At 58.1% G+C, this 21929-nt stretch overlaps 1 protein-coding gene across 1 annotated transcript; it reads left to right on the top strand.

Annotated features, from left to right (window-relative positions):
- Positions 1-146: 146 nt before the first annotated feature.
- On the top strand, positions 147-18084 carry RSPO1 (R-spondin 1). Its single transcript, XM_072723796.1, has 6 exons — positions 147-248; positions 4647-5034; positions 13794-13985; positions 15997-16146; positions 16421-16609; positions 17348-18084. The coding sequence occupies exons 2-6, from the start codon at positions 4941-4943 to the stop codon at positions 17512-17514; spliced, it is 792 nt and encodes a 263-aa protein (XP_072579897.1). The 5' UTR covers positions 147-248; positions 4647-4940; the 3' UTR covers positions 17515-18084.
- The last annotated feature ends 3845 nt before the right edge of the window (positions 18085-21929 follow it).

The following is a 21929-nucleotide window of genomic DNA, read 5'->3' on the forward strand; positions in this document are numbered from 1 at the left end:
GCGGAGCGGGGCGCGGACCCCGGGCGCGCGAGGGCCGGAGCGGGCCGCCCCAGAGGACCGATGCGCCGGGTGGGGCGCTGCCCCGGAGGGCGTGAGCCGCCCGCAGATTGAGCAACTTAGGAACGCGCGGGCGGAGCGCGGGCGAGCCGGGCGCCCGGACAGTCCTGCGGCGGCGGGGAGCGGGGAGCGGGAAGCGGCGCGCCCAAGCCCCTCCCGGGCCTGCCCCCGCCGCGGCCCGCAGCGCCGAGGTGAGTGCCCCCGAGCCGCCCCGTCCGCCCCAGCGCCCCCTCCCCCGGGCCCTCCCGTCGGGGCCCGGCCGAGCCGAGGGCGGGGGGCCTGGGGGGCCGACAGCGAGGGGAAGGGGACTGGGGCTGCTGCGGGGTCGGAGCGCGCGAGGGCGCACCCGGGAGCCTGTCCGCTGGTCCTCGCCGCCGTCCCCACTCCCATCTGATCTCCGACCCTGAGTCTGAACTGATGGCAACTGGTGGTTCCGGACTCCCCCAAGCCCATCAGCCCTATCCCCCCCCTCCTCCCCAACGCGCTCTGGATCCCTGGTGTCATCGCCTCGGATTCCCAGTCCCATGACCCCGGGTCCCTCCCACCGCAGACCCGCAGCCCGGTCAGGTCCGACGTGGCAGGCTGCTGGCACCACGGCCCCCAGTGCGCTGCGAGGTGGCGCGACTCCCTGGCCCGGGTCGGTCGCCCAGAGGGACTATGGTGCCGCTGGGCTGGGCTGGGCTGGGCCGGGCTGGGCTGGGGAGAGCTGGAGGATGTGTCCCCACCACCACCAGCACCACCAGCACCACCAGCACCAGCACCGCCACCCCGGGGTTCAGAGGATGGCTGAGACCCACTCTGGGTGCGGGCGCTTGAGGGAAGGGGCTTAGTGGCCAGACTGGCCTCCTGGACTTGGAGACTTCTCTTGGGTTTGGGGGGGACAGTCTGAGGGACTTCAGGTCCGCCTCGCCTCCCCCTGCACCTGCCGGGCCTCTCCAGGGTAGTGGGGAGGGAAGAAGAGTTTGGGTGCGTGGGGCAGAGCTGGAGGGACGTGAAGGAGCCTTTCCCACCACTGCTGCCGGTGGGTGTTGGGGGGGGGAACCCCAGCACCTGACTTGGCTCCGCCGACAGGCTAATCCTGACAGGTCGGGCAGGCACATCCTTGGTCCTACCCCCTCGCCCAGCACAACCTCGGCCCCCCACCCGCTGCCATCCGGAGCCGGTCCCCGGGAGGGTTAATGAGAAATTATCGGGATGGTTTACATTTTTGGGTCTGTATCCGGCCCCGGACGGAGTACCAATTTATCCTGAAAGTGTTACAGGCAAGAGGGTAAAAGTTAACTGCAGCTTTGTGGGGGCACGAATCCCTGCCCTCAGCTCCACCCCCCACCCACCCACGGGGTTCCCCTTGGCAGCCTGCGTCCCCCCCTTCCCAGACCACCTAGCCTGTGCACGGCCTCTCTCTCAGGTCTCCCACCCCAGCTCTGCCTCTGCCGCCAGTTCCTTCCCCACCTCCGAGGTCAGCTCCCCTCCAGACACCCAGTCCTGAGCAACAAACCCCACTAGGGGATCACTGGACTAGGCATGTCACCCCGAGACCCTTAACCCCTGGTTGCCCATAGAATGGGAATAATTCTACTTCCTTCCTAGAATTGTGCTGAGGCCCTAACACATGGCAGGTGGGATAGGTACCTCATGGATGGGAGCTCTGCACCCCGACCCTGGCAGAGACAAAATGTGCTTCCGTCCCCCACGGATGCCTGAGACCTTGGTGACTGCCAGCTGTTCCCATCGCTGGCTCTGCCTGCCCTAGGTCGCCAAGCCCAGGGTCGCTTGCGTGTGCCCACTGTGCTTGAATGGGGTGGAGGACCGGGCGAGGGGGGCAGGGACTGGCTGGAGGGAGATGGATGCAGGGACCTGTGATCTTCTGGGGCTTGCTACTGCAGCTCTTAGTCTCAGACATGTCCATCTTTTAAAATTGGATTTTCATACAAACTTCTGAGTTTTCAACTTCTCTTAAAAAAAAAATCAGAAGATCTGACAATATTAAATCATTATTTCTGCCTATCGACAGTCACCTGGAATTGACTAGCACCTGCTCCCATTAGATGGGATATTTGCCGTCCAGAGCACCCCCTCCACAGCTAGCTGGTCCCCTATCTGTTACTCATACCCCGGGCATAATGAACTCTTAGCTCCTTCTCAGAATTGATTCTATACCTACATATGTTTTAAAAGTACCTGAAGCTCTTTCCATCCAGTGACAGGTGAGGGAGGCCAGAGTCAGCTGCTCCAATGAAATTTAGACCTGGATCCTCCTGTCCATTTCCCAGCCGAGACCAGGGTCCCATAGTGACTGGTGTGGGAGTGGGTCAGGACCGGACGGACGAGCATGGCAAGAGCCAGGCTGAAAGCAAAGATGTAGGAGGGTGGAATAGAGGGGAAGGCAAGGGGCAGTTGACATTTGTTGAGCACCCAGCCTGGTGTGCCAGGCACCGACCTGGGCCGGTGCAGGAGATGATGCAAAGGTGTTCTTTTCCACCTCTAGGATCCCATTGATACTGATCACACAGTGAGACCAAATTCTCACGGACCCGAGATTTAGCACCACGTTTGTCTGGTGCGGCCTCCTCCGCCGGTGTTTGGCCAGCGCGAGGGCTCATGGCACCCTGGGAATGTATCTGCCAAGAGTCTTCAGACCTCAGTTTCACAAATGCCTCAATTAAATGCTAACCCTGCCATATGGAGTGATCGCGCCGGGATAAATGCCAATATGGAAATTGCATAACAGTGCTCGGTATTAAGGCTGGTATCCAGATGATACCAAAGCGAAACAGAACACCTGTATTGCTTTTTAGATAACCATTGGCGTGTAGACACAAAATTGTGTCTTCTTGGTCGTAAAGGATGCAATTATTAGTGAGTCCCCATGATGGGCCGGGCGCCACCCCAAGCGGTGTCATGTATTAGCTCATTTAAACTATAAAAAACAACCAATGTCTTGCAGATAAGGAAACTGAGGCTCAGGTCAGCTAAGCAACCAGGCCGGGGTGAGAGTTAATACGTTAGGGCTGCCAACATGGGAAGGCAAGCACACTGCTCCTGCCCTTAACCATCAGGCTCTCCGGCCAGCCTCTGGCTGCGGACCCCAGTTTGATAAGGTCAGCGAGACCACCGCAGACTGGGGGCGATGGAAGTGTGGGGTGGGGGCTGGGGAGGACAGAAGGCTCCGGCAGTTGGGGCAGGGAGGACTGGAGGGGCCTGGAGGGGCTGGCGTTTGGGGGTGGCTGGGGGCATCCCTGCCCTGCTTGGCTGGGCTGCAGCACCAGGTGGGACCCGTCAGCCTCATGTAAACACTTCTCACAGGGCAGCTTAACCACTTGAGTGTGACTGGCCTTCAAAGCTGGTGGGAGAGGCCAGGCAGGGAAGTGCTGAACTCCCTAGAGGGCTAATGATTTATCTCCCGTGCAGGTGGGCTCCCTGGGGCCTCCCCCAGAGGCCAGGGGAAAGGGATTGGGCTGTGGTGGGAGGGGCACTGCCGCTCCAGCATTTCGGATTTCTCATTAGTAAGCCGAAACTCAGCCAACTCTCAGAGCAAAGCCCCTGAAACGGGCATCTTTAGCCCCACTTTATAGATGGAGAGACTGACGTTCAGGGAGGCTGAGGGGCTGGGCCAGAGGCATCCAAGCAGTGGGTGGGAGGGCGAGGCCTCCCTGGCACTACAAGGCCTTCTGAAGCCTGCCTGCCTCCTTCTCTCCCAGGGCGCCCGCCCGTGGGGGGGGGGGGATCTGCAGCCAAGTGTGGGGGGCGGTGCGTGCGTGGCCTCGGCTGGGAGAAGGGATGGGAGTGCGTGATCCCAGAGTGTGAAGCAGGGCTTTTGGGGCCCGGACTCCCAGATGGGGCTCCAGACACATTTTACCGGGGAGGGACCAGCTCCCCCTGCCCCCATCACCCGGCCAGCGGGTCCAGAGACCTGGCTCTCGCTGGGCTGGGGGATTATCCCCATTCTCTGTGTCTCTGGCCAGGGCGGGCATCGCTGCCTCTTTTATCCTCTCACAAAGGCCAGGCCCGCAGGGCCTGCTGTGTCAGAGTTTCTGTGGCCGGGGGAAGCCTTACTTCCTTTTCTCCCGCCAAGCCCAGAGGGCCACGCAGAGTCTGCCAGCGTGTCGGGGGGCCACTGCCCTAGCTCCACAGGTGAAAGGCACAGGGGTGACTCAGCACTGGGAAGGGAGGGCTGAGGGGTCACTCACAGAAGGGCAGAGAGAGCTCCTCTTCCAGAGACGGGCTGTGACTGCAGCATGAGGTCTGGAGGGTAGATTCAAGGAAGGACTTCCAGTTAGAGCTGCCCAGTATTGGGCAGGGGTAGGGCCAGCTGGCTCCCAGTGACCCACAGATTTGATTTGAGTGTCTATCATATTTCAGCTGCTTGGGTAGCCGGCTCCAGTCCCAGGTTAGGGGGGTTCTGCGAAATTCCTGGGAAAAGGAGCAGATTTCTACGGGGGCGTCAGGTGGGTAACTTGTAATACTCACCACTCTGAATCCTCACGGTCGGTCTTCGGGGTAGGAGGCCCTGTGGGAGGGTAGGAGGCGAACATTGGGGGGACCCCATGGTTCCCCAGAATTAACCTTTCTCTCTCCTCCCCCAACAGGTTGGTTTTTGGAGGTGTCCCTGCTGAAGCGACAAAGAGTTCTCCCATGTGACACCCTGAGGTGCCTTTGGGGAAAGCTCTCTGGACCTCCCTATGGGCTGATGAAGAAGTGGGCTCCCCACACCCTCTCTGTCCCCAGCTGAGATTATGGTGGATTTGGGATACGGCCCAGGCCTGGGCCTCCTGCTGCTGACCCAGCCCCGCAGGCGTTAGCAAGAGCCCTGCGCTGTCCACCTCCCCCTCCCCACCCAGAGACCACCCCTCCGACCAGGGGCCTGGAGCTGGCAAGTGACTATGCGGCTTGGGCTGTGTGTGGTGGCCCTGGTTCTGAGCTGGATGCATCTTGCTGCGGGCAGCCGGGGGATCAAGGGGAAGAGGCAGAGGCGGAGTGAGTAATGGAGGGGGGGCTGGACCACCCCTGGCTGTGGGAGCGGGAGGGGGCCACCTGGGGACCCGAGGGCCATCGGTGGTGTTTTCGTCCCATGATGACCATTGCAGATTCTCCTTTGCCCCTGACAGCCGTGCGGATCGCTCGGTAGATTAGCCTGCCTGTGGATGATCCGGTTTGTGGATTAATTTGTTGAGACGACCCACTCTGGAGATTACCCACTTTATCTGTTTTCCCCTCTGTAGACTCCGCTTTCTAGATTAACCCCTCTCTTATGAGGATCCAGTTGTGTGGATTATGCCCTTTGACATAACACCAGCTTTGTGCGGTATTCATGGAGATGTGGCCCCTGCTGTGGCCCGGGCCCCAGGGTGCTAGGTCCCCTCCTCACTGCCCCAGGGAGTTCATGGCTCTTTTCTTCAGGGTCTCGGGGATCTTGGGCCAGGAACTCCGCTCAGCTTGGGCAACAGCTTCCCCTGCAGCGGAGTCGGGAGGCTCATGACACTGGCCACTCCCGTCGTTATTATGAACTCTGCGCAGTGGGATTCGGGGGGCTGCACTGGGGGCCGAAGGAGTCTGGCCCCATGGCCCCGGCCAACTAGAATGCATCGCTCTTCGCTGCTTTCCATAAAATTCCATGTAAGATGTCACTGGAAGGAGGGTTCTCACAGTTAAAAAAAGAAGGAAGGAAGGAAGGAAGGAAGGAAGGAAGGAAGGAAAGAAAGAAAGAAAGAAAGAAAGAAAGAAAGAAAGAGAAGAAAGAAAAAAAGAAAGAAAAAAAGAAAGAAAGAAAGAAAGAAAGAAAGAAAGAAAGAAAGAAAGATCTCTTATGGTACAGATAGGCCTAGGGACACCTAGTCGGCCGATCCTGGGACCCAATTCCCACGAACCCCTGTCTTCCTAAAAACAGCTTGATGCAGTTCAGGATTAACCTGCCCCCACAGAATCCCATCCCCTGTGGCTCTGGGGCCTTGGCCTGGCTCCTGCCATGGGGGATGGGGATGTATGTACCTGCCCAGTGGTTGGCCACTCCCAGGGCCTCTGGGGACGCGAAGGACAGGCTAGCGAGTAGGGAGGAGGCCTACCCTACAGACCCCAAGGCCTCTCTGTCTTTCAACGTCCCCTGTAAGGGATGTCAGTCCCACAGGCCCAGGCTCCTCCACCTCTTGCTTCCCCACCAGGAAAGGTCGCCACGCAGGCGGCCGAGTTCTGTTGGGTCTCCGAGGCCAAAGGCAGACCCGGCCCCGGGGAGAGGAGCTCGGAGAATTGGTGAAGCTGAAAATCCCTGGCTTAACAAACAGTTAGGGACTATTAGGTTTCATCAGCAGCGACGCCTTGATTTTCCTCCCTCCTCATCTGTTGTGGCCCGTATTTTGGACTCCATGGGCCAGATGCGGTTTAGCGGTTTAGAACCAGTCTCCTGTGTTTCCGAGATGAGAGAGAGAGTGAGCAAGAGCAGCCAGTCGTGCTCTTGGGACGCACGCCAGCTCACATGCAGAGCCACACACACCCCCTCCCTAAGCCAGGGGCCTGAGACCTGGGTTCAAGTCTCTTGTGCTGATAAAACCAAAACAGAGTCCTGGCCTGAGCGGCAGAGAGGCCGGGTCCCTGCAACAGGCAGCCGAACGCAGCAGTTAGGTCCACCTTCGACAGAGCCCCCAGCCGCAGCCCTGTCCCTAGTCCCCAGCCATGTGAGGGTGGGGGGAGGCGTGGGGAGCGACTCAGGGTGCAGCGAGCGTCCACACTGAAGGATCCAGAGAGGGATACGAGGGTAGATGTTGCTAGACGGTGCTCGTGGAACAGAAACCACAAAGCCGAAACGGCAACTCTAAGGGGATATAGCAAAGCCTACGTGAGGTTTGTTTGCATGTAGGTGTTGGTTGGGAACCCTTTGTAAAATATCAAGCTCTGTGTAGACGTCGGGGTGCACGTTGCTGTTACATGAACAACGAACAACGTGTGGACGTTTTGCTCTTAGGGTTCCCGGGGAGTGGGGAGGGAAGGAAGGGGAGCAAGATACTGCGTGAGCTTGCAGCCACTGGTCGGGGTGGCAGTGGCAGCCAGCAGCGGAGGAGCCAGGGCTTGTGGCCTCTGCATGCTGCCCATCCCGTCAGTCCCTGCGTGTTGGGAGGGCTATCAGAGGACCCCTAGCTGGGCTCTGATCAAGAGGCACATGGAAGTCTTGAGTCCAGAAATGGGTGATCCCAGGCCTGGGTGACGGTCCCCCCTGCACGGAGAGTGGGGAACTGAGTGAACCAGGCTGCGGGTGTGAGTCATGAACCTGGCGGGGCCACCCGGTCCCCTCCCCGAGCCCCCTCTTCGGCCTCCTGTCTCCTCCCTGGCCCTCACCCTCTCCTTGATGCCTTCCGCCCTGGATTTCCTGCCCCTCGTACTACCCACCTTTACTCACTACTCAGTCCCCTTTGCCCACACGCTTCTTCGGTCTGGTTCCTGAGCCCTACTCAGTCCCCCGCCCCCATGAAGCCCTCATTCCTTCCCTGAGGCCTTACTCCCCATCCAGACGTGGTGGGCAAGTGAGATCGCCAGGAGACTTCCCAGAGGACTCAACTTTAGTTCTGAGGCTTGAAGGGGTGAGCCAGGCTCAGGAAGCTGGCGGAGAGGATCCCAGGCAGAAGGACCAACCCGGGTAGAGGCACAGAGGTGTGTGATCGTGCGATGCGCCCAGACCCACAAGCAGAAATAGTTGTACGTGGCTGAGGGTAGTGTTGACAGGTGAGGCGCGCAGGATCGGCTCACAGAGACCTTTGAGGCCAGGTGGAGAAGTTAGTAAGACCTGATGGGCCTTAGTCCTGCGGGCGATAGGGAGCCACTGTGGATTTTAGGTTTTGGTTTTAGGAACGTCAGTTTGCAAAGATGGGTGAAGGAGCCAGAGAAGCCCTAGGGCACGGAGGAGGGTACCGGCCTTGCCCTCCTGGCCTGGGGAACTGGGCTCCACTGGGGGAGGCAGAGCTGTGTGATGGGGTTTGGGGAAGAGGTTGGGATGCAGGCTCTGGCCCCTCTCCGGGTGCTGTCCACCTCACCCAGCCCACCCAGCCTCCCCAGTGAGGCTGCAAGCCTCCAAGGTTGCCTCCCCTGTGTGCCTCGCCCGGGCATAGGCACAGGAACCTTTCATACGGTCAATGTGGTCTTGCCCTTCCAGGGCCCCTTCCCTGCCGACAGGAGAAAGCCCTGTCTCCCATTCTGTGAATGCACTAGGGTGTTCGGTGCCTCAGAGCCTTTGCACAGGCTGTTCCTCCCATGTGGCCCTCCCCCGTCACCTCTCCAGCTGGTGAGGGAGGGCCTGCCCTTGCTCATCCACTCACGCGGCGCAGGGGCTAGCCAGCCCTGGCTTGGGCATCCTGGGTAGGCCTGGGTTTATCCGTCCAAGCCACCAGCTCCCAGCACTTCTGGGCACGTGCTAGGTGTGCAGTGAATGTCTACCGAGTGCACGAGCCTCACTTTTCCCCTGGAATCATTGGACACCCCCCAACGCCCACCGTGTCCCTGGGTCCTCCTCTCCTCCCCCTTCGACACAGAACCGCCCTCCCGGGGCTATCAGCACCCCACTGCCCATGCATCTGTCTCGCCAAGCTGAGAACACCCTTGGGTTCCTGTCCTTGACCAGCATCCCTTTCCTCATTGACCTGACCCCTGCCCATCACTGAGTCCCTCTCCCCCTTCATAGGCTCTCCTCCCCCTCCCTGAGCCCCCACATTTCATGAGGATCAGCTCCCTCTGTCCTTGTCCCTGATCCCCCACCTCGGACCCCAAGGCCGCATCCTGGGGTCCTCGGGTCCTCACTCCATCAATTCACTCAGCCTCGGGGGTCTCGGGATCCCAGCCCCTGCTCGCAGCTGGTCTCCCCTCTCTGCTCTCTGGCTCCCTCCTCCCTTTACCCCCACCTCCACCCCTCCCACTCACTTCCCGTTCCTCTCCAGCCACCGCACCGCCCTTGGGGGTGGGGGGTCAGCCAGCCAGCCAGTCACCTCCTGGAGCGCCTGTGGCCCTGGCCTCCCCCCAGCTGTCCCTGCCCCCCTCCCCTTTTGAACTTGGTTCCTGGGCCCACTCTCCCTCAGTGAGCCCACTCCCACCCAGGATTCCTTCTCCGCTTCTCTCTGAGCCCCTCGCCCTCAGCTCGCCCTGCTGAGTCAGTGTTGCCCCCACCCGCTGCTCAGCCTCTGCCTCGGGATGACTCCCACTCCCACAACCGGACCACCGATGACCACGGCTTCCACGGATGGATCCCTGGGGTCCTGCCTCTGCTCCACAGCTGATTGCTTGAATGCAGTGGCTCTCCTTCCTCTCCTCCTGGACCACTACCCTCTGCCTCCTGCCCCCACCCGGGGCGCCGACACCTGTCCCTTGCTGCCTCCTTACCTGACACCCCAGTGGCATTGGCACAGTGATGCCCCCTGCCCTGCCCAGTGTCCTCCTCTCTTGGCTTCCATATACGCCATGCTTGTGAGTGGCCTTTCTTTATTTCTGCCCTTCCCTTGAAGTCCTAGTTCCTTTTCTCATCTCTCCACCCACTACCCTGACCGTCTGGTGGACCCCCATGCCTTTACGACTGTTCTCACGTTAAGGACTCCGCGCCCACAGTCTCCAGCCAAAAAGTTTCTCTTGGGTTCCAGACCCACAGGTTCTACTGCCTAATAGGCACCTTCCCCCGGATTCCCACAGAAGCCACAGCCTCAACACATCTAAGAGCTGACTGCTCATCATTTCCCCAACCCAAACCTGCTCCTCCTCCTCCTCCTCCTCCTCCTGTGGCCTCGGGGAAGGGCCAAGGGCCACCCTGTCACACCAGCCCTTGGAATCACCTCGGGGTCACCTTCGGCTTGCGCCTTCCCCGTGTCCAGCCCATCCCCTGGGCCTGTTGCTTCTCCCACCTGAGTGTCATCCCTGTGTCCACTCTGCGTCTTCTCGGTTCAGCTCTGTGTCTTCAAGCTGGAGGCATCTTCCTGCCTCCAGACTTGTGGCCCCTACAGCCCATTCTCCATATCACGGAGCCATCCTGGCCAGGTCTCTGATTTTAAAGCCTCCAGCAATTCTTCACTGCCTTTAGGACAATGTCCAAACTCCTTTGGAGAGATTCAAGACCCTTCCTCATCTTGGCCATGCCTCCCTCCCCAGCTTCATGCCCAGCAGCTCCCTCCACACCCCCAACCCCCCTGCCCAGTGCTGATTTCAGACCCCGAGTACTCCATGCTTTCTCTTGCTGTGTCACTGAGAGATCCAGAGAAATGCGCACAGAGACGTGCTGTTAGTTGGATGGGAGGTGGGCGGCAGGATTCGGAGAAGGCCTTTTGCAAATCTGTCTTTAACAAAAGTGACAAGGATGGGATAAATGAGCACGGGTCACTACCTGGGGTCACTTCAGTTACTGAAACCAAGGTAAGAGTAAAAAGAACATTCATTTCAGCAATGAATTCAGTAAAAACCTTGAATGATAGAGGCTACAATATCTCTGAAGCAGAAGCAGTACCTAAAATCCACAGTAACTTATTAATTTGTAATACAGCCAGATAAAGGCCCAAAGTGGAAAAATAAACCCAAGGGCTCCCTCATGACGCCAATGGAACATTTGAGTATCTTTGCTCTTAGAACTAAACCAAGAACAATATTAATTTTTAAATGTATCGATTCATTAACATCAGCTCTATATACATATCAGTTCTATATTTACAAAAAAAAAAAAATCCATCTCCCTGTACTTCCAGTCTCCGCATCAGCTTGTGGGGTCCTGCCCATGGCCTTCCTAAATTCCATTCCCTCTGCCTGGAACACCTGCTGGCTGCGAAGCCTCATTCGAGTCATTTAACTTCTCCATGTCCTCCTCTGTTAGAAAAAAAAAAAGGAGGCTTACAAATTAATAATGGCACCTGCTTTGTGGGGTGTAAGGATTGAATAAGTGAATGCTTGATGAGCCCTGGGAGCGGAGTCAGGTGCCACACGGAGGAGCCAGCACCCACTACTGTGGTCACAGTGGGGTTACGTGGTTGTGCTTGTTGTTGCCCCTTCCCCTTCCGCTCAGCTTCTTTTTAATTTTTTTTTATTTTTTAAATGATTTTATTTATTCATGAGAGACACATATAGAGAGAGAGAGAGGCAGAGACACAGGCAGAGGTAGAAGCAGGTTTCCTGCGAGGATCCCAATGCAGGACTCGATCCCAGGACCCTGGGGTCATACCCTGAAGGCAGATGCTCAACCCCTGAGCCCCCTGGACGCCCCTTCCACTCACCTTAACTCTGACGCATTCTCTCCTGTTCTGGAATCAGGGTAACCCCCGCGGCAGATGCTCCTCCAAGCAGGCCCCCCCCCAGAGTGGACATCCTCACTGTCCGTTTCCAGTGGTGGGAAGGGAGGCACATGAGACCCTGTGTTTTGCCCCCTGGGGTCACGGGCTGGGGATTTGCTCCAGGTCCCCCGACTTGGAAGCCTGAGGTCGGGGCCCACTATGTTGCACCATCTCCTGCCATCTCTTCTGATCCCCCCGCCCCCGGCGCTCTGTCCCCAGCCTGCATCTCCAGCTCCTCGCCACGTGCTTGCTCCCACGCGGCTCACCACCACTCTGCGTTCCCTTCTCCACGTGCTTCTCTTCCCGTGGGGTGGGCCTCGTTTAGGGACCGGCCCGCTGTTCCCCCACATACCCTAGCTCTCAGCCCAGGCTGCTCCCTCCTGCCGGTCACCTCGGGCTCTGGACTTTCACTATATCGCCTACACTTCTCTCAAATCTTTTGCTGTCCATATCCAGCTGCGCAGAATTTTTTGATGACATTCTCATATTTTCCTCCTGGATGATCTGGTTAGCTTTCTTCCTTCCTTTCTTTCTTTTTTAACATTTTGTTTATTTATTTGAGAGAGAGAGAGAGAGAGAAAACACGAGCAGGGGGAGGGGGAGAGGGAGAGGGAGAAGCAGGCTCCCTGCTGAGCAGGACTCCATCCCAGGACCCTGGGACCATGACCTGAGCCGAAGGCCTGCCTGACCGAGCCACCCGGGCGCCCTGGTCAGCTTCCTTTCAAATGGTCCTTGAATCTCTGGTCTCCATCCAGGAACCTCCCAACGCGTAAATCAGCTCGGATCCTGCATTGTGCCCATAGCTTCTTCCTACTGTCTAATCAGTTCTGAGAAAAGTTCTGGGGAAAAATCTGCAAAACAGCCGTTCTTTGGTCAAAATGCTTGGAAAACAAAGGTTCCTCCGTCCCCCTCTGAGGGAGTCACTGTGCACAGGAGCATAATAAAGGGTCGAAGAAGCCCTACAGTAAAGAATCTTGTTTAGACCCCTCAGACCCGGTGGCTCGCAGTCTTACCTGACGCCCTGTCCTGTTCTCTACAGCCTCCGGTGAACATCTAGGGGAGAGTGTGTCCCCAGGAGTGCTCTTTGGGACACGCTGCCTGGCAGGATCGGGTTTGAGTTCCTTAGCATGATTATCTTTCACCACTCCCCGCCACTCCCCTCCTGCACCCAAATCATCTGCAATTTCCTTTGGGTTCTTTCCTACCTCTGTGGTCCTTGCTCCTGGAGGACCCTTATCACAACTTCCTGATGGACCAATCTCTACTAATTCTTCAAGAGTTGGCCCAAATGGCACCTCCTCTATGACTCCTTCCCTCTCTTTTTTTCTTCTTCTTCTTTTAAAGACTTTATTTATTCATAAGAAACACACACACACAGAGGCAGAGACCCAGGCTGAGGGAGAAGCAGGCTCCCGGCAGGGAGCCAGATGTGGGACTCAATCCTAGGATCCCGGGGTCACACCCTGAGCCGAAGGCAGATGCTCAACCACTGAGACCCCCAGGTTCCTGTCCTTCCCTCTCTTCTTTTTTGGGTTCACTCTAGCTAGGCCTTGCAGTTGTCAGCATTTGTTTGCAGGTCTGTCTGCACCACTGAGAGGTCAGCTTGGGGTGGTCAGGCGAGCCTCCCACCATGTCCCCAGCACTCACGCAGCACAGGGTACTTGGAGGGGCTCGGGGGGTGTTGCTACAGGAGTAGGTAAGGGAGTGACATCAAAGGTTTGAGAGCTCATGCTGGGCTTAGAGATCACACTGCCCCCAGGATGGCCAGCATTTCCCAACCTCAGCATCACTGACATTTTGAACCAGACAACTTGTTGTGGGCACCCCCCCCCCACCTCCCCCTGTGACCCTGGGCCTTGTAGGATGTTTAGTGGCACCCCTGGTGCATCGCCTACCCCCCTCCCCAGTGTGACAATCAGAAATGTCTCTGGACGTTATCAAACATCCCCTGGGAGCCAAATCATCTCTTGTTGAGGCCACTGTTCTAGACATAAGTTCTTGCATTGTTTTCCAGTCTCTGAGAAGATGACTTATTTTTCAGATCGTTTAACCCATTGTCCTTCTTGACCTTAGAACTTTCTCCAGGTTAAAAAAAAAAATCCCCTCTGTCCACATTTGAGGCTGAGTTTTTCTTCCTCTGGGGAGGGATGGGGAGGTTCCTGGAAAGAGCAAGCCTGGAGAGTGGGTCTCTGCTGAGCCTGGACCTGGGGAGGCATGGGGATGCATGCGTCAGGCCCCCCCCCTCCCCGCGGCGCTAGTCCCCCTGAGAGATGATGCTGGGAGGTTTGTAAAGCAGCCTTGCAGGGAGCTGCCATCCTGGCCTGTGCTTTCTGAGAAGCACGTTCACGTTCGTCGTGTAGAAAGAAACTCCAATCTACCCACTCCCCACCCTGGTGGGAGCCCGGGAAGGACGGAGGGCTCCCACATAGCCGCCCTCTTACCCCTGTCCCACTCTTGCAGTCAGTGCTGAGGGGAGCCAGGCCTGCGCCAAAGGTTGTGAGCTCTGCTCTGAGGTCAACGGCTGCCTCAAGTGCTCACCCAAGCTGTTCATCCTGCTGGAGAGGAACGACATTCGCCAGGTGGGCGTCTGCTTGCCTTCCTGCCCGCCTGGATACTTCGATGCCCGCAACCCCGACATGAACAAGTGCATCAGTGAGTGTGTGTGTGCGTGTCGGGGGGACGGGGTGGCAGAGAAGGCTGTGGACACCAGGGGAGAGTGCTTTGACCCGTTGGTGGCGGCAAGAAGAGTAGAGGGGACACCGAGGATGGGAGACGAGGCTCCTGATTCAAGTATCCAGCTGCGAGCCAGACAGGCCCAAGAGTCCATCCACCTCTCCACCCCACTGTGGCCGTAGAGGGACCCTACCTCCTCCCTCCAGACCTGCTCCCACCCGCAGTGTCCCAGGCCACCCGGGCCGTTGACCTGAGAGCCAGCCTGTCACTCGTGTCATCTCCCACAGCGCACCTGCTTCCTCCTTCCCATCCTCACTTGCCGTCGTCTCGCCGGGGCTCCCAGCGCCCCTCTTGCGGACCGTCCCAGTAGGCTGCTTCTCTCTCCAACACTCACGTGGGTCCCTTCCACCCTCCCTCCGCACTGCAGCCAGAAAGATGCTCCCGAGACCTGTGTCCTGTCCCATCACACTTCTGCTCGGGGACCGCCCGGCTCCACTGACTGCGGGGAACTGTCAGCCCATCCGCTCCCCACCCCGCGCCCAAGGCTTCTTGCAGCCTGGGCTTCGTGCCGCACAACAGCTGCGGTGCCCATGCCCAGGGCACGTGCAGTCCCACCTCTGTTAGATTAGGCTCACTGTGACATTCTGGGGGGACAGACAGGGAACACACTCGGGTGAACAATGCCAGTGCCCCTCCCGTTGGTGCAGAAGCCTTGGAGATGAGATGCATTTCAGTTGAGCCTCCCAATGGCCTTTGGAGGGAGATGGGACCTAAGTGACAGGTGTTCCTTTTTGGGGGGGCTAATAACAGGGAGGCCTGCAGGGGAAATGGCTGACCCGCGATCGGCCCTGGGTTCTAATCTCAACTCTGCTTCTTATTCTTTATATAACATTGGGTGGGCGTGTTGCAGCCTCGCACAATCTCATCTTTAAAATGAGGGTGCTCGTTTTCACCCCTAGGGCGGTCGCCAGAGGCATATGGAAAGCCCTGAGTGTCCCGCGCTGGACGCACAGTAGTGGCCATTCTTACTGTGTGTCACCTGCAACCAAACCCGGGGATCCAAGCAAGAGAGGAGGGAGTGGAGGAAGCGAAGCCGCAGAGCCCAGGGGGCACAGAGGAGGGGTGGGGTGCAGTGGGGTGGGGAGCTTGTGATGGATGGAGGGGGGACCCTGGGGCTGCCCTCTCGGTCCTCAGGGTATTTGGGGTAGGAGTTTCTGGCTGCACCAGCTCCCGGGAAACTGACAGCCCAAGCTTCAGGTGCCAGAGCCTGGGAGGAAGTCAGCCCTGCCCACGGTCTGGGAAGGGAGAGGTTGTGAAAGACTCTGCCTGCCTCCAGCCGGGGCCCTGTGACCCTCCCTCCCCCCACTTCCCCAGAGTGGGGAGAGCTGGCGGGAGGGGCTCAGGGAGGGACCCAGGAGTCCAACCAAGGTGGTTCCTGGAACTGGGCCTTGCAGAGGGTGAGGAATTTGCCCTGGGATTTCTCCTCCCCTCTCCGAGCAGATTCTTTTCACAGGGCAGGAGGGGAACTGGGGTTTGGGGTGTTGCAGATGCCCAGCAATGGGGGAGCAGAAACCACACAGCCTCGAGCAGGGGTCATTGCATCCCTCAGTTCAAATCTGATTAGGTGGCCCTCTGGGGTGCCAGGACGCACTGGGACCCTTCTCTCTCACCCCCACGAATCCCAGAGGGTCCCACCCCCCTCCTCCCCTGAAACCAGCTCTCCGGGGCCTCACAAGGTGGTTCCAGGGCCTTGACTGGGTTTGGGGAGGAGTGAGCTGACTGTCCCAGCCAACCCTGAAGTATGGTCACTCGGGCCTCCTCTGCCCAGCCTGTCCTTGTCTCCCTCCCTCCCAGGACTCTTCTGCAGCCATGGCAGGTCCAGGCCATGGTTCTGCCCTCGAGGTCGCGGTGTGTGTGGGGCTGCCTTCTGGGTTGGGGGGCACTGGGGACTGGGATGAGCCAGAGGCCCTCAATCCGGCTCTCTCCTCAGAGTGCAAGATTGAGCACTGTGAGGCCTGCTTCAGCCACAACTTCTGCACCAAGTGCAAGGAGAGCTTGTACCTGCACAAGGGCCGCTGCTATCCGGCCTGTCCCGAGGGCTCCTCAGCGGCCAACGGCACCATGGAGTGCAGCAGTCCTGGTGAGTTTGTGGGGAGCTGAGGGCTGAGGGGGCTGGGGAGGGGCGGGGAGAGCCTGGGCTGGGGGCTGTGCAGGGAAAGCTTAGCCCCCACCCGCTCCCACCTGACCGCCCTGTGGGGTTTGTCTCCGAGCTTTTCTGCCCCTGGACTGACGCTGCCTCCAGCATCAGGGTCAGCCAGAGGGCAGGTGGCAGAGGCCCCCTTGGGGTATTCTGGGGTGCTCAGCTGTGACCCCCTCTTCCCTCTTTCTCTCCCTCCTCCCCCCCTTCCTGCCAGCACAATGTGAAATGAGTGAGTGGTCTCTGTGGGGGCCGTGCTCCAAGAAGAAGAGGCTCTGTGGCTTCCGGAGGGGCTCTGAGGAGCGGACGCGCAGGGTGCTCCATGCCCCTGGTGGGGACCACGCTGTCTGCTCCGACACCAAGGAGACCCGCAAGTGCACGGTGCGGAGGACACCCTGTCCCGAGGGTGAGCTGCAGCCTCTGCCTCCCCAGGGCTGGGGGTCAGGGCCAGCCGTGGAGGTCTGACCACTTTTGCCTCCTGCCAGGCCCCCGGGAAAGGGCCACACGGGGACCCCGGCACAGGGTGCCATGCAGGGGGATCCAGTGCCAGACACTGGCAGACCGCAGCCCCAGGACCCGGTGTGATGGCAGCTGAAGCCTCAGTGTCCATGTCCCAGGGTTTCCTCATGTCTTCTGAACCAGCAGATGTTGGCATTGGGAGGATCCTCAGAAGTCACAGGGGGCCACGGAAGGGGGTGCTGAGACCCAGAGAGGTGTAGCCATGTGACCAAGGTCACACAGCCTGTAGCTGGCAATGATGTGGCTGCTGCCCCCAGAGGCAGTGGAGCGGGGCAGGGGACTTGCTTGTCCTGAGAGCTGCACCGAACATCCTGGCCCATTGGGATCCAAGGTCTGAAGAAGACACGGAAAAAGGAGGGTGTCTGGTTCATCGAGGGACAGAGGGAGAGAGGCTCCTGGGACCCCCGTCTCCATGCCCATGTTGCAGGGTCCTCTGAAGTGGCTGCTAGTCAGAGGAGGCCTGGCGGGGGACCCTGAGACTGCGTAAGGGCAGTGGCTCCAGCCCCCCTCCTGTCCCCCTCCCTGCTTTCTCTCCACCCGCTCCTAGAGCCCTGGGCCATGCCTGGGGCCTCCTCACTGGCTGCAGGACATCCTTTGTTGACTCTTCCTGCTCTTGGGGTTGCAGGGCAGAAGAGGAGGAAAGGGGGCCAGGGCCGCCGTGAGAGCGCCAACAGGAACCCCAGCCGGAAGGAGGGCAAGGAGGCGGGCGCCGGCTCCCGGAGACGCAAGGGCCAGCACCAGCCTCAGCACCAGGGGACAGCGGGGCCAGTCACGCCCGCGGGGCCCACCTAGGGACGTTCGCACCTGCAGGCCCCGCGGAAGGAGTCCAGCGTTGCTCTGTGTGATGGAAGCTTTACGGAACTGGAGCGCTGGGGGCGAAGCGTGCACACACTCTCCATACGTATACGGACACACAGACACACACACACACAGGACCCATGTCCCAACATGCAGCCAACATACAAGCGCGCGTGCACAGACACACAGACACACCATCCAGGCCACGGAAGACGCTTCTATCTCTCGGACATCACCGTGTGAACAGGGTGGGGAGGTGGAAGGGTCACCCTCGCCTGGCCGAGGGCCCAGCGGCATGAGCTTGGGTTGCGATGCTCCCAAGGGACACACCAGAGAGCCCGTTTCCCAGTGTCCGAGCCCAAACAGAGTGGAGGCTTCTGGAGGAGCTGATAGGATCGGCCCAGCGTGGCTACAGGAACCAAAGCTTGAGGACTGTTCAGCGTTTCCAGCTGTGTGACTTTATCATTGGAGAGTATTGTTACACACCCATGATCCGTATCAGGGCTGCCCCGACTCTGAAAACTGCTTACAGGTTTATTTCAAATTAAAAACAAAACCAAACGACGACAGTAGCCACAGGCACCACATTCCTTTACAGGGGGCGCAGGGATTGGCGGGGTACGTGGGTGCGGGAAGGCACAGGGCTGAGTTGCCAGGGGCCTCCCTCTCCCCGTGGCCTCCTGGACGGAGGGCCCGGCGCGGGAAGGAAACCTCGGGGATACTCTGAGGGTGACCACCAGCTCCTCTATAGCCTCGCTGCTCTGAGTGTGGTCGGTGGCCAGCATCACCGTTATCACCGGGCAGCTTGTTAGGAGGGCGGGTCGCGGGTCCCATCCCAGACCTGATGAGCCCGAGGCTGCATTGTAGCAAAGGTCCCAGGTGACCAGCGTGCACGATCCAGTTTAAGAAGCACTGCAGGTGGAACAAAGATCCTGGCCAGCCTGCCACAGGAGGGATCTGGTGGGCTGTAGAGGAGGACGTCCCACCCACGAGAGGCAGACTCCGAATCCTAGAGCTCTGTGGTGGTGCCATAGGGGGATGGGGCACTCAGGCTGTCTGGGACAGTTGGGGGCCACTGGATCCAAAGGCAGGACAACAGGTAGCATGACCCCTTGTGCCACATCTGAAGTGTCCACTGGTGGCCATACATGCACCAGGCCCTGGACTGCGTGGTTTGCCAGGGGGAGCCAGGCAAGGACCTTGCTGTCGTGGAATTAGAAGTTGGTAGAGGTGACAGGCATGAATCAGGTGATCGTTCCAATAAATGTGTCGCTGCAAACGGGTGTGTGGGGGGGAAGGCCAGGCAACCCCTGGCACATACACAGAGCTATAAAAGTGAACCAAAATAAGGCTTTATCTCAGGGAACCTTTTCAGAGGAGGTGGCACTTGAGCCGAGCTCTGAAGGATGAGTAGGAGTCAAGACAGAGGGAACGATGTTCTAGACCAGTGCTGTCTGATAGAAATACCAGATGAGCCACTTATGTAATTTAAATTTTTTTTCTAGTTACATTTAACGAGTAAGAAGAAACAGGTGAAGTAAATTTTAATTATAGCTTTCATTAAACCACATGTATGCTAAAATGTTATCTTTTTAACATGCAATCAATATAAAAAATTATTAACAACATCTTTTATACTCCTTTTTATTTTTTTCCCTAGCTCTTTAGTTACATTCCAGGTATTTTTACGCTTCAGAGCATATCTTAATTTGGATACGAAATTGTCACTGGAAATGCTCATATTTAGATTTCATACAAACTGAAAAGTTTGCTTTTCACACACTGAATTCCTGCTTCAGGAATAGTTCAGTTTTCCAACGATTGAATTGACTATGTGTTACATTTTATTTATTTATTTTTAAATATTTTATTTATTTATTTGACAGAGAGAGAGAGAGAGAGAGAGTGAGAGCATGAGCACAAGTAGGCCAAGCAGCAGGCAGAGGGAGAGGGAGGAGCAGGTTCTCCTTTGAGCAGAGACCCTGATACAGATGCAGGACTTGACTCCAGGACCCTGGGATCATGACCTGAGCCTATGGCAGATGCTTCACTGACTGAGCCATCCAGGCACCCCTTAATTTTTAAATTTAATAACTGAAATTAGGTAACATTAATGATTCAGTTCTTCGGTCGTACCAGCTGTGTTTCAAACGCTCACCGGCTACACATGGCTAGTGGTGACTGTGTTGGACAGCAGAGTTCTGTATAGTGAGCATTGCACATGCAAATGTCCTGTGGCAGAAAGGAGCACGGTATTTAAGGAACTAAAAGAAGGCCAATGCAGCTGGAAGGCCTGGAGGGCAAGCGAGGGGAGATGATTCTAGAAAGGTCTCCCGGAGTTGGGTCTTTATTCTCAGAGCCAGGGGAAACTGCTAAAGGCTTTTAAGCAGCAAGCCAACAGGGCCAGATTTGTATCATGCAAAGATCCTGGTGGCTGCTGTGTACAAAACACATTGGAGAGAAGCTGCATAGGGGGCTGTTGCTGTCATCCAGGTGAGAAGTGTCGGAGACATGGATTGGAGTGAAAACGGAGAGAAGTGGATAAACACAAAAGGCATTCGGAGAATAAAGTTGGCAGAGTTGGGGGATAACCGGAATGTGGAAGATGGGGAGAGAGGGAGAGGAGGCGTCAAGGACAGAGTCCCCCCCTTTCTGGCTGGAACACCCGCAGGGTGATGGTGTAGTGTTCTGAGGCGGGGAGCGGGCGAGGAAGACCAGTCTGGAAGGACAAGGTTTGGCTCATGTGGAGCACGAGGTGACTTTGGGACATCCCTGGGACCGTGGCGAGGCAATGGCGCATCGATGCAGACGCAGAGGTAGCGTGCGCAGGGCAGGTCTGAGCTGGAGCAGGAACCGGGTGTTAGAGAAGGTCGTTAAGGCTGTGGGTTCGGAAGAGAACAGGTTGGGGGGGGGGCTCAGGACTCATCGGGGTGGCCCTGCAGGCATGAAAGGTCGTGTAATGGGGATCAATGGGCAGGGGATGCAGGACGGGGAGCAGACAAGAGGGAGCCAGGGAGCCTCGAAGCAGGAGAGAGGTGACGAGCGAGCGAGGACCTGAGGGGCTCCAGCGCCTGGAGACGCCCGTGGGACTGACAACACCTGTGCCCTGGCAGCCTCGGCTGAGCCACTTGCAGCCGCTCAAGGGGACAGGGATCGGGACCACAGTTGCTTTGGGAAGTTCAGCTAAGAAAAGCCAAGCAGCCCGATGGCACTGCAAAGAGACAGGGGGCGGAGAGGGCCCTTTTTCTCTTTTCTTCTCTCTCTCTCTCTCTTAAGGTGGAAAAGGCTTGAAAATGTTTAAGCCCCCCGGGGAAGCGTCCAGTTTAGAGAAAGAGGTTGAATCCTCAGGAGAGCAAAGGGGGAGATTAGTGCCGGGAGGTTCCCAGCCCAGGAAAGGGCCCGACGGGAGCCACACAAGAGAGGCTGGAGCAGGGGAGGGAGGGCTGGGGCGTGGCAGGTGGGGGATCTCAGGTGTGTGCCCCTGACACTCGTGGGGCTCTTCCCACCCATGCCACAGAGCCCCCTCACCGCCGGCCAGGACTTGGAGCCTGAGCTGGGACCTGGGATGGGGGGTGGCGGGCTGGGGGTGTCCAGCTGCCCCGGGCCTCCCCTCTCTGACCCCGGCGCTGTCTGACATCTCTCTGCTCCTCCGTCTTCCGTCTCTGGGTTGGGTCTCTGCCTCAGCCCCTCCCTGCGTCTCTGTCCCCCACCGCTTTGGGTCACGGTGTCTTTCCCTTTTCCCACCCAGGTCTCTGAGTTTAGGTGGGCACCCCGCTGTTTCTTTCTGCTCCTCTGCCTCTCCCCTGGCCTGTCCGTGTCCCAGCTGTCTCCAGCTCAGCTTTGTCCTAATGTCCCGGATCCCCTTGGTCCTCGGGCGTGGGGCCGTGGGGCCGCAACCCCAGAGCTGAAACCTGCGGAATCCCACTCCCCTCCTAGACCTGAAGACTCCGAATCTGCCTTAGATTCCCAGGTCACCGCGTGCGCATCCAATATTTGGGATGCGTTGCCTTTAGCTTTCCTGGAAAACAACATAAAAGCAAAAATCAGGATCTTAGCAGCATGGAATGGTCTGAACCCTCCTGTGTGTCGCCTTGGTGTCACCCTGGTGGTGCCCTGAGACATCCCGCTCCTCTGCATCACCCCTTGAATGTGGCCTCCCTACAGCTGCTCCTGAAGCTCTCAGCCGCTATGGAAGAGAATATAATGTGGGTGTCCCTGGGTCCTGAGCTTCCACACCTGCAGAATTCCTGGTGGGAGGGAATTCTCCTGATACCAATATGCTGGGTGCTCCCAGGTGGGACCCCAGGCCCTCCTGGATGCCTCTCACCCCTGTCTCACTCTTACCCTTTCAAGACTAAGAGTGGTTTTCTGAGCTGGTGGTGGGGTGTGTGGGTTTCACAATGGGGTAC

This window comes from Vulpes vulpes, chromosome 10 (assembly GCF_048418805.1).
Source record: "Vulpes vulpes isolate BD-2025 chromosome 10, VulVul3, whole genome shotgun sequence".
In the NCBI taxonomy this organism is placed as follows: domain Eukaryota; kingdom Metazoa; phylum Chordata; class Mammalia; order Carnivora; family Canidae; genus Vulpes; species Vulpes vulpes.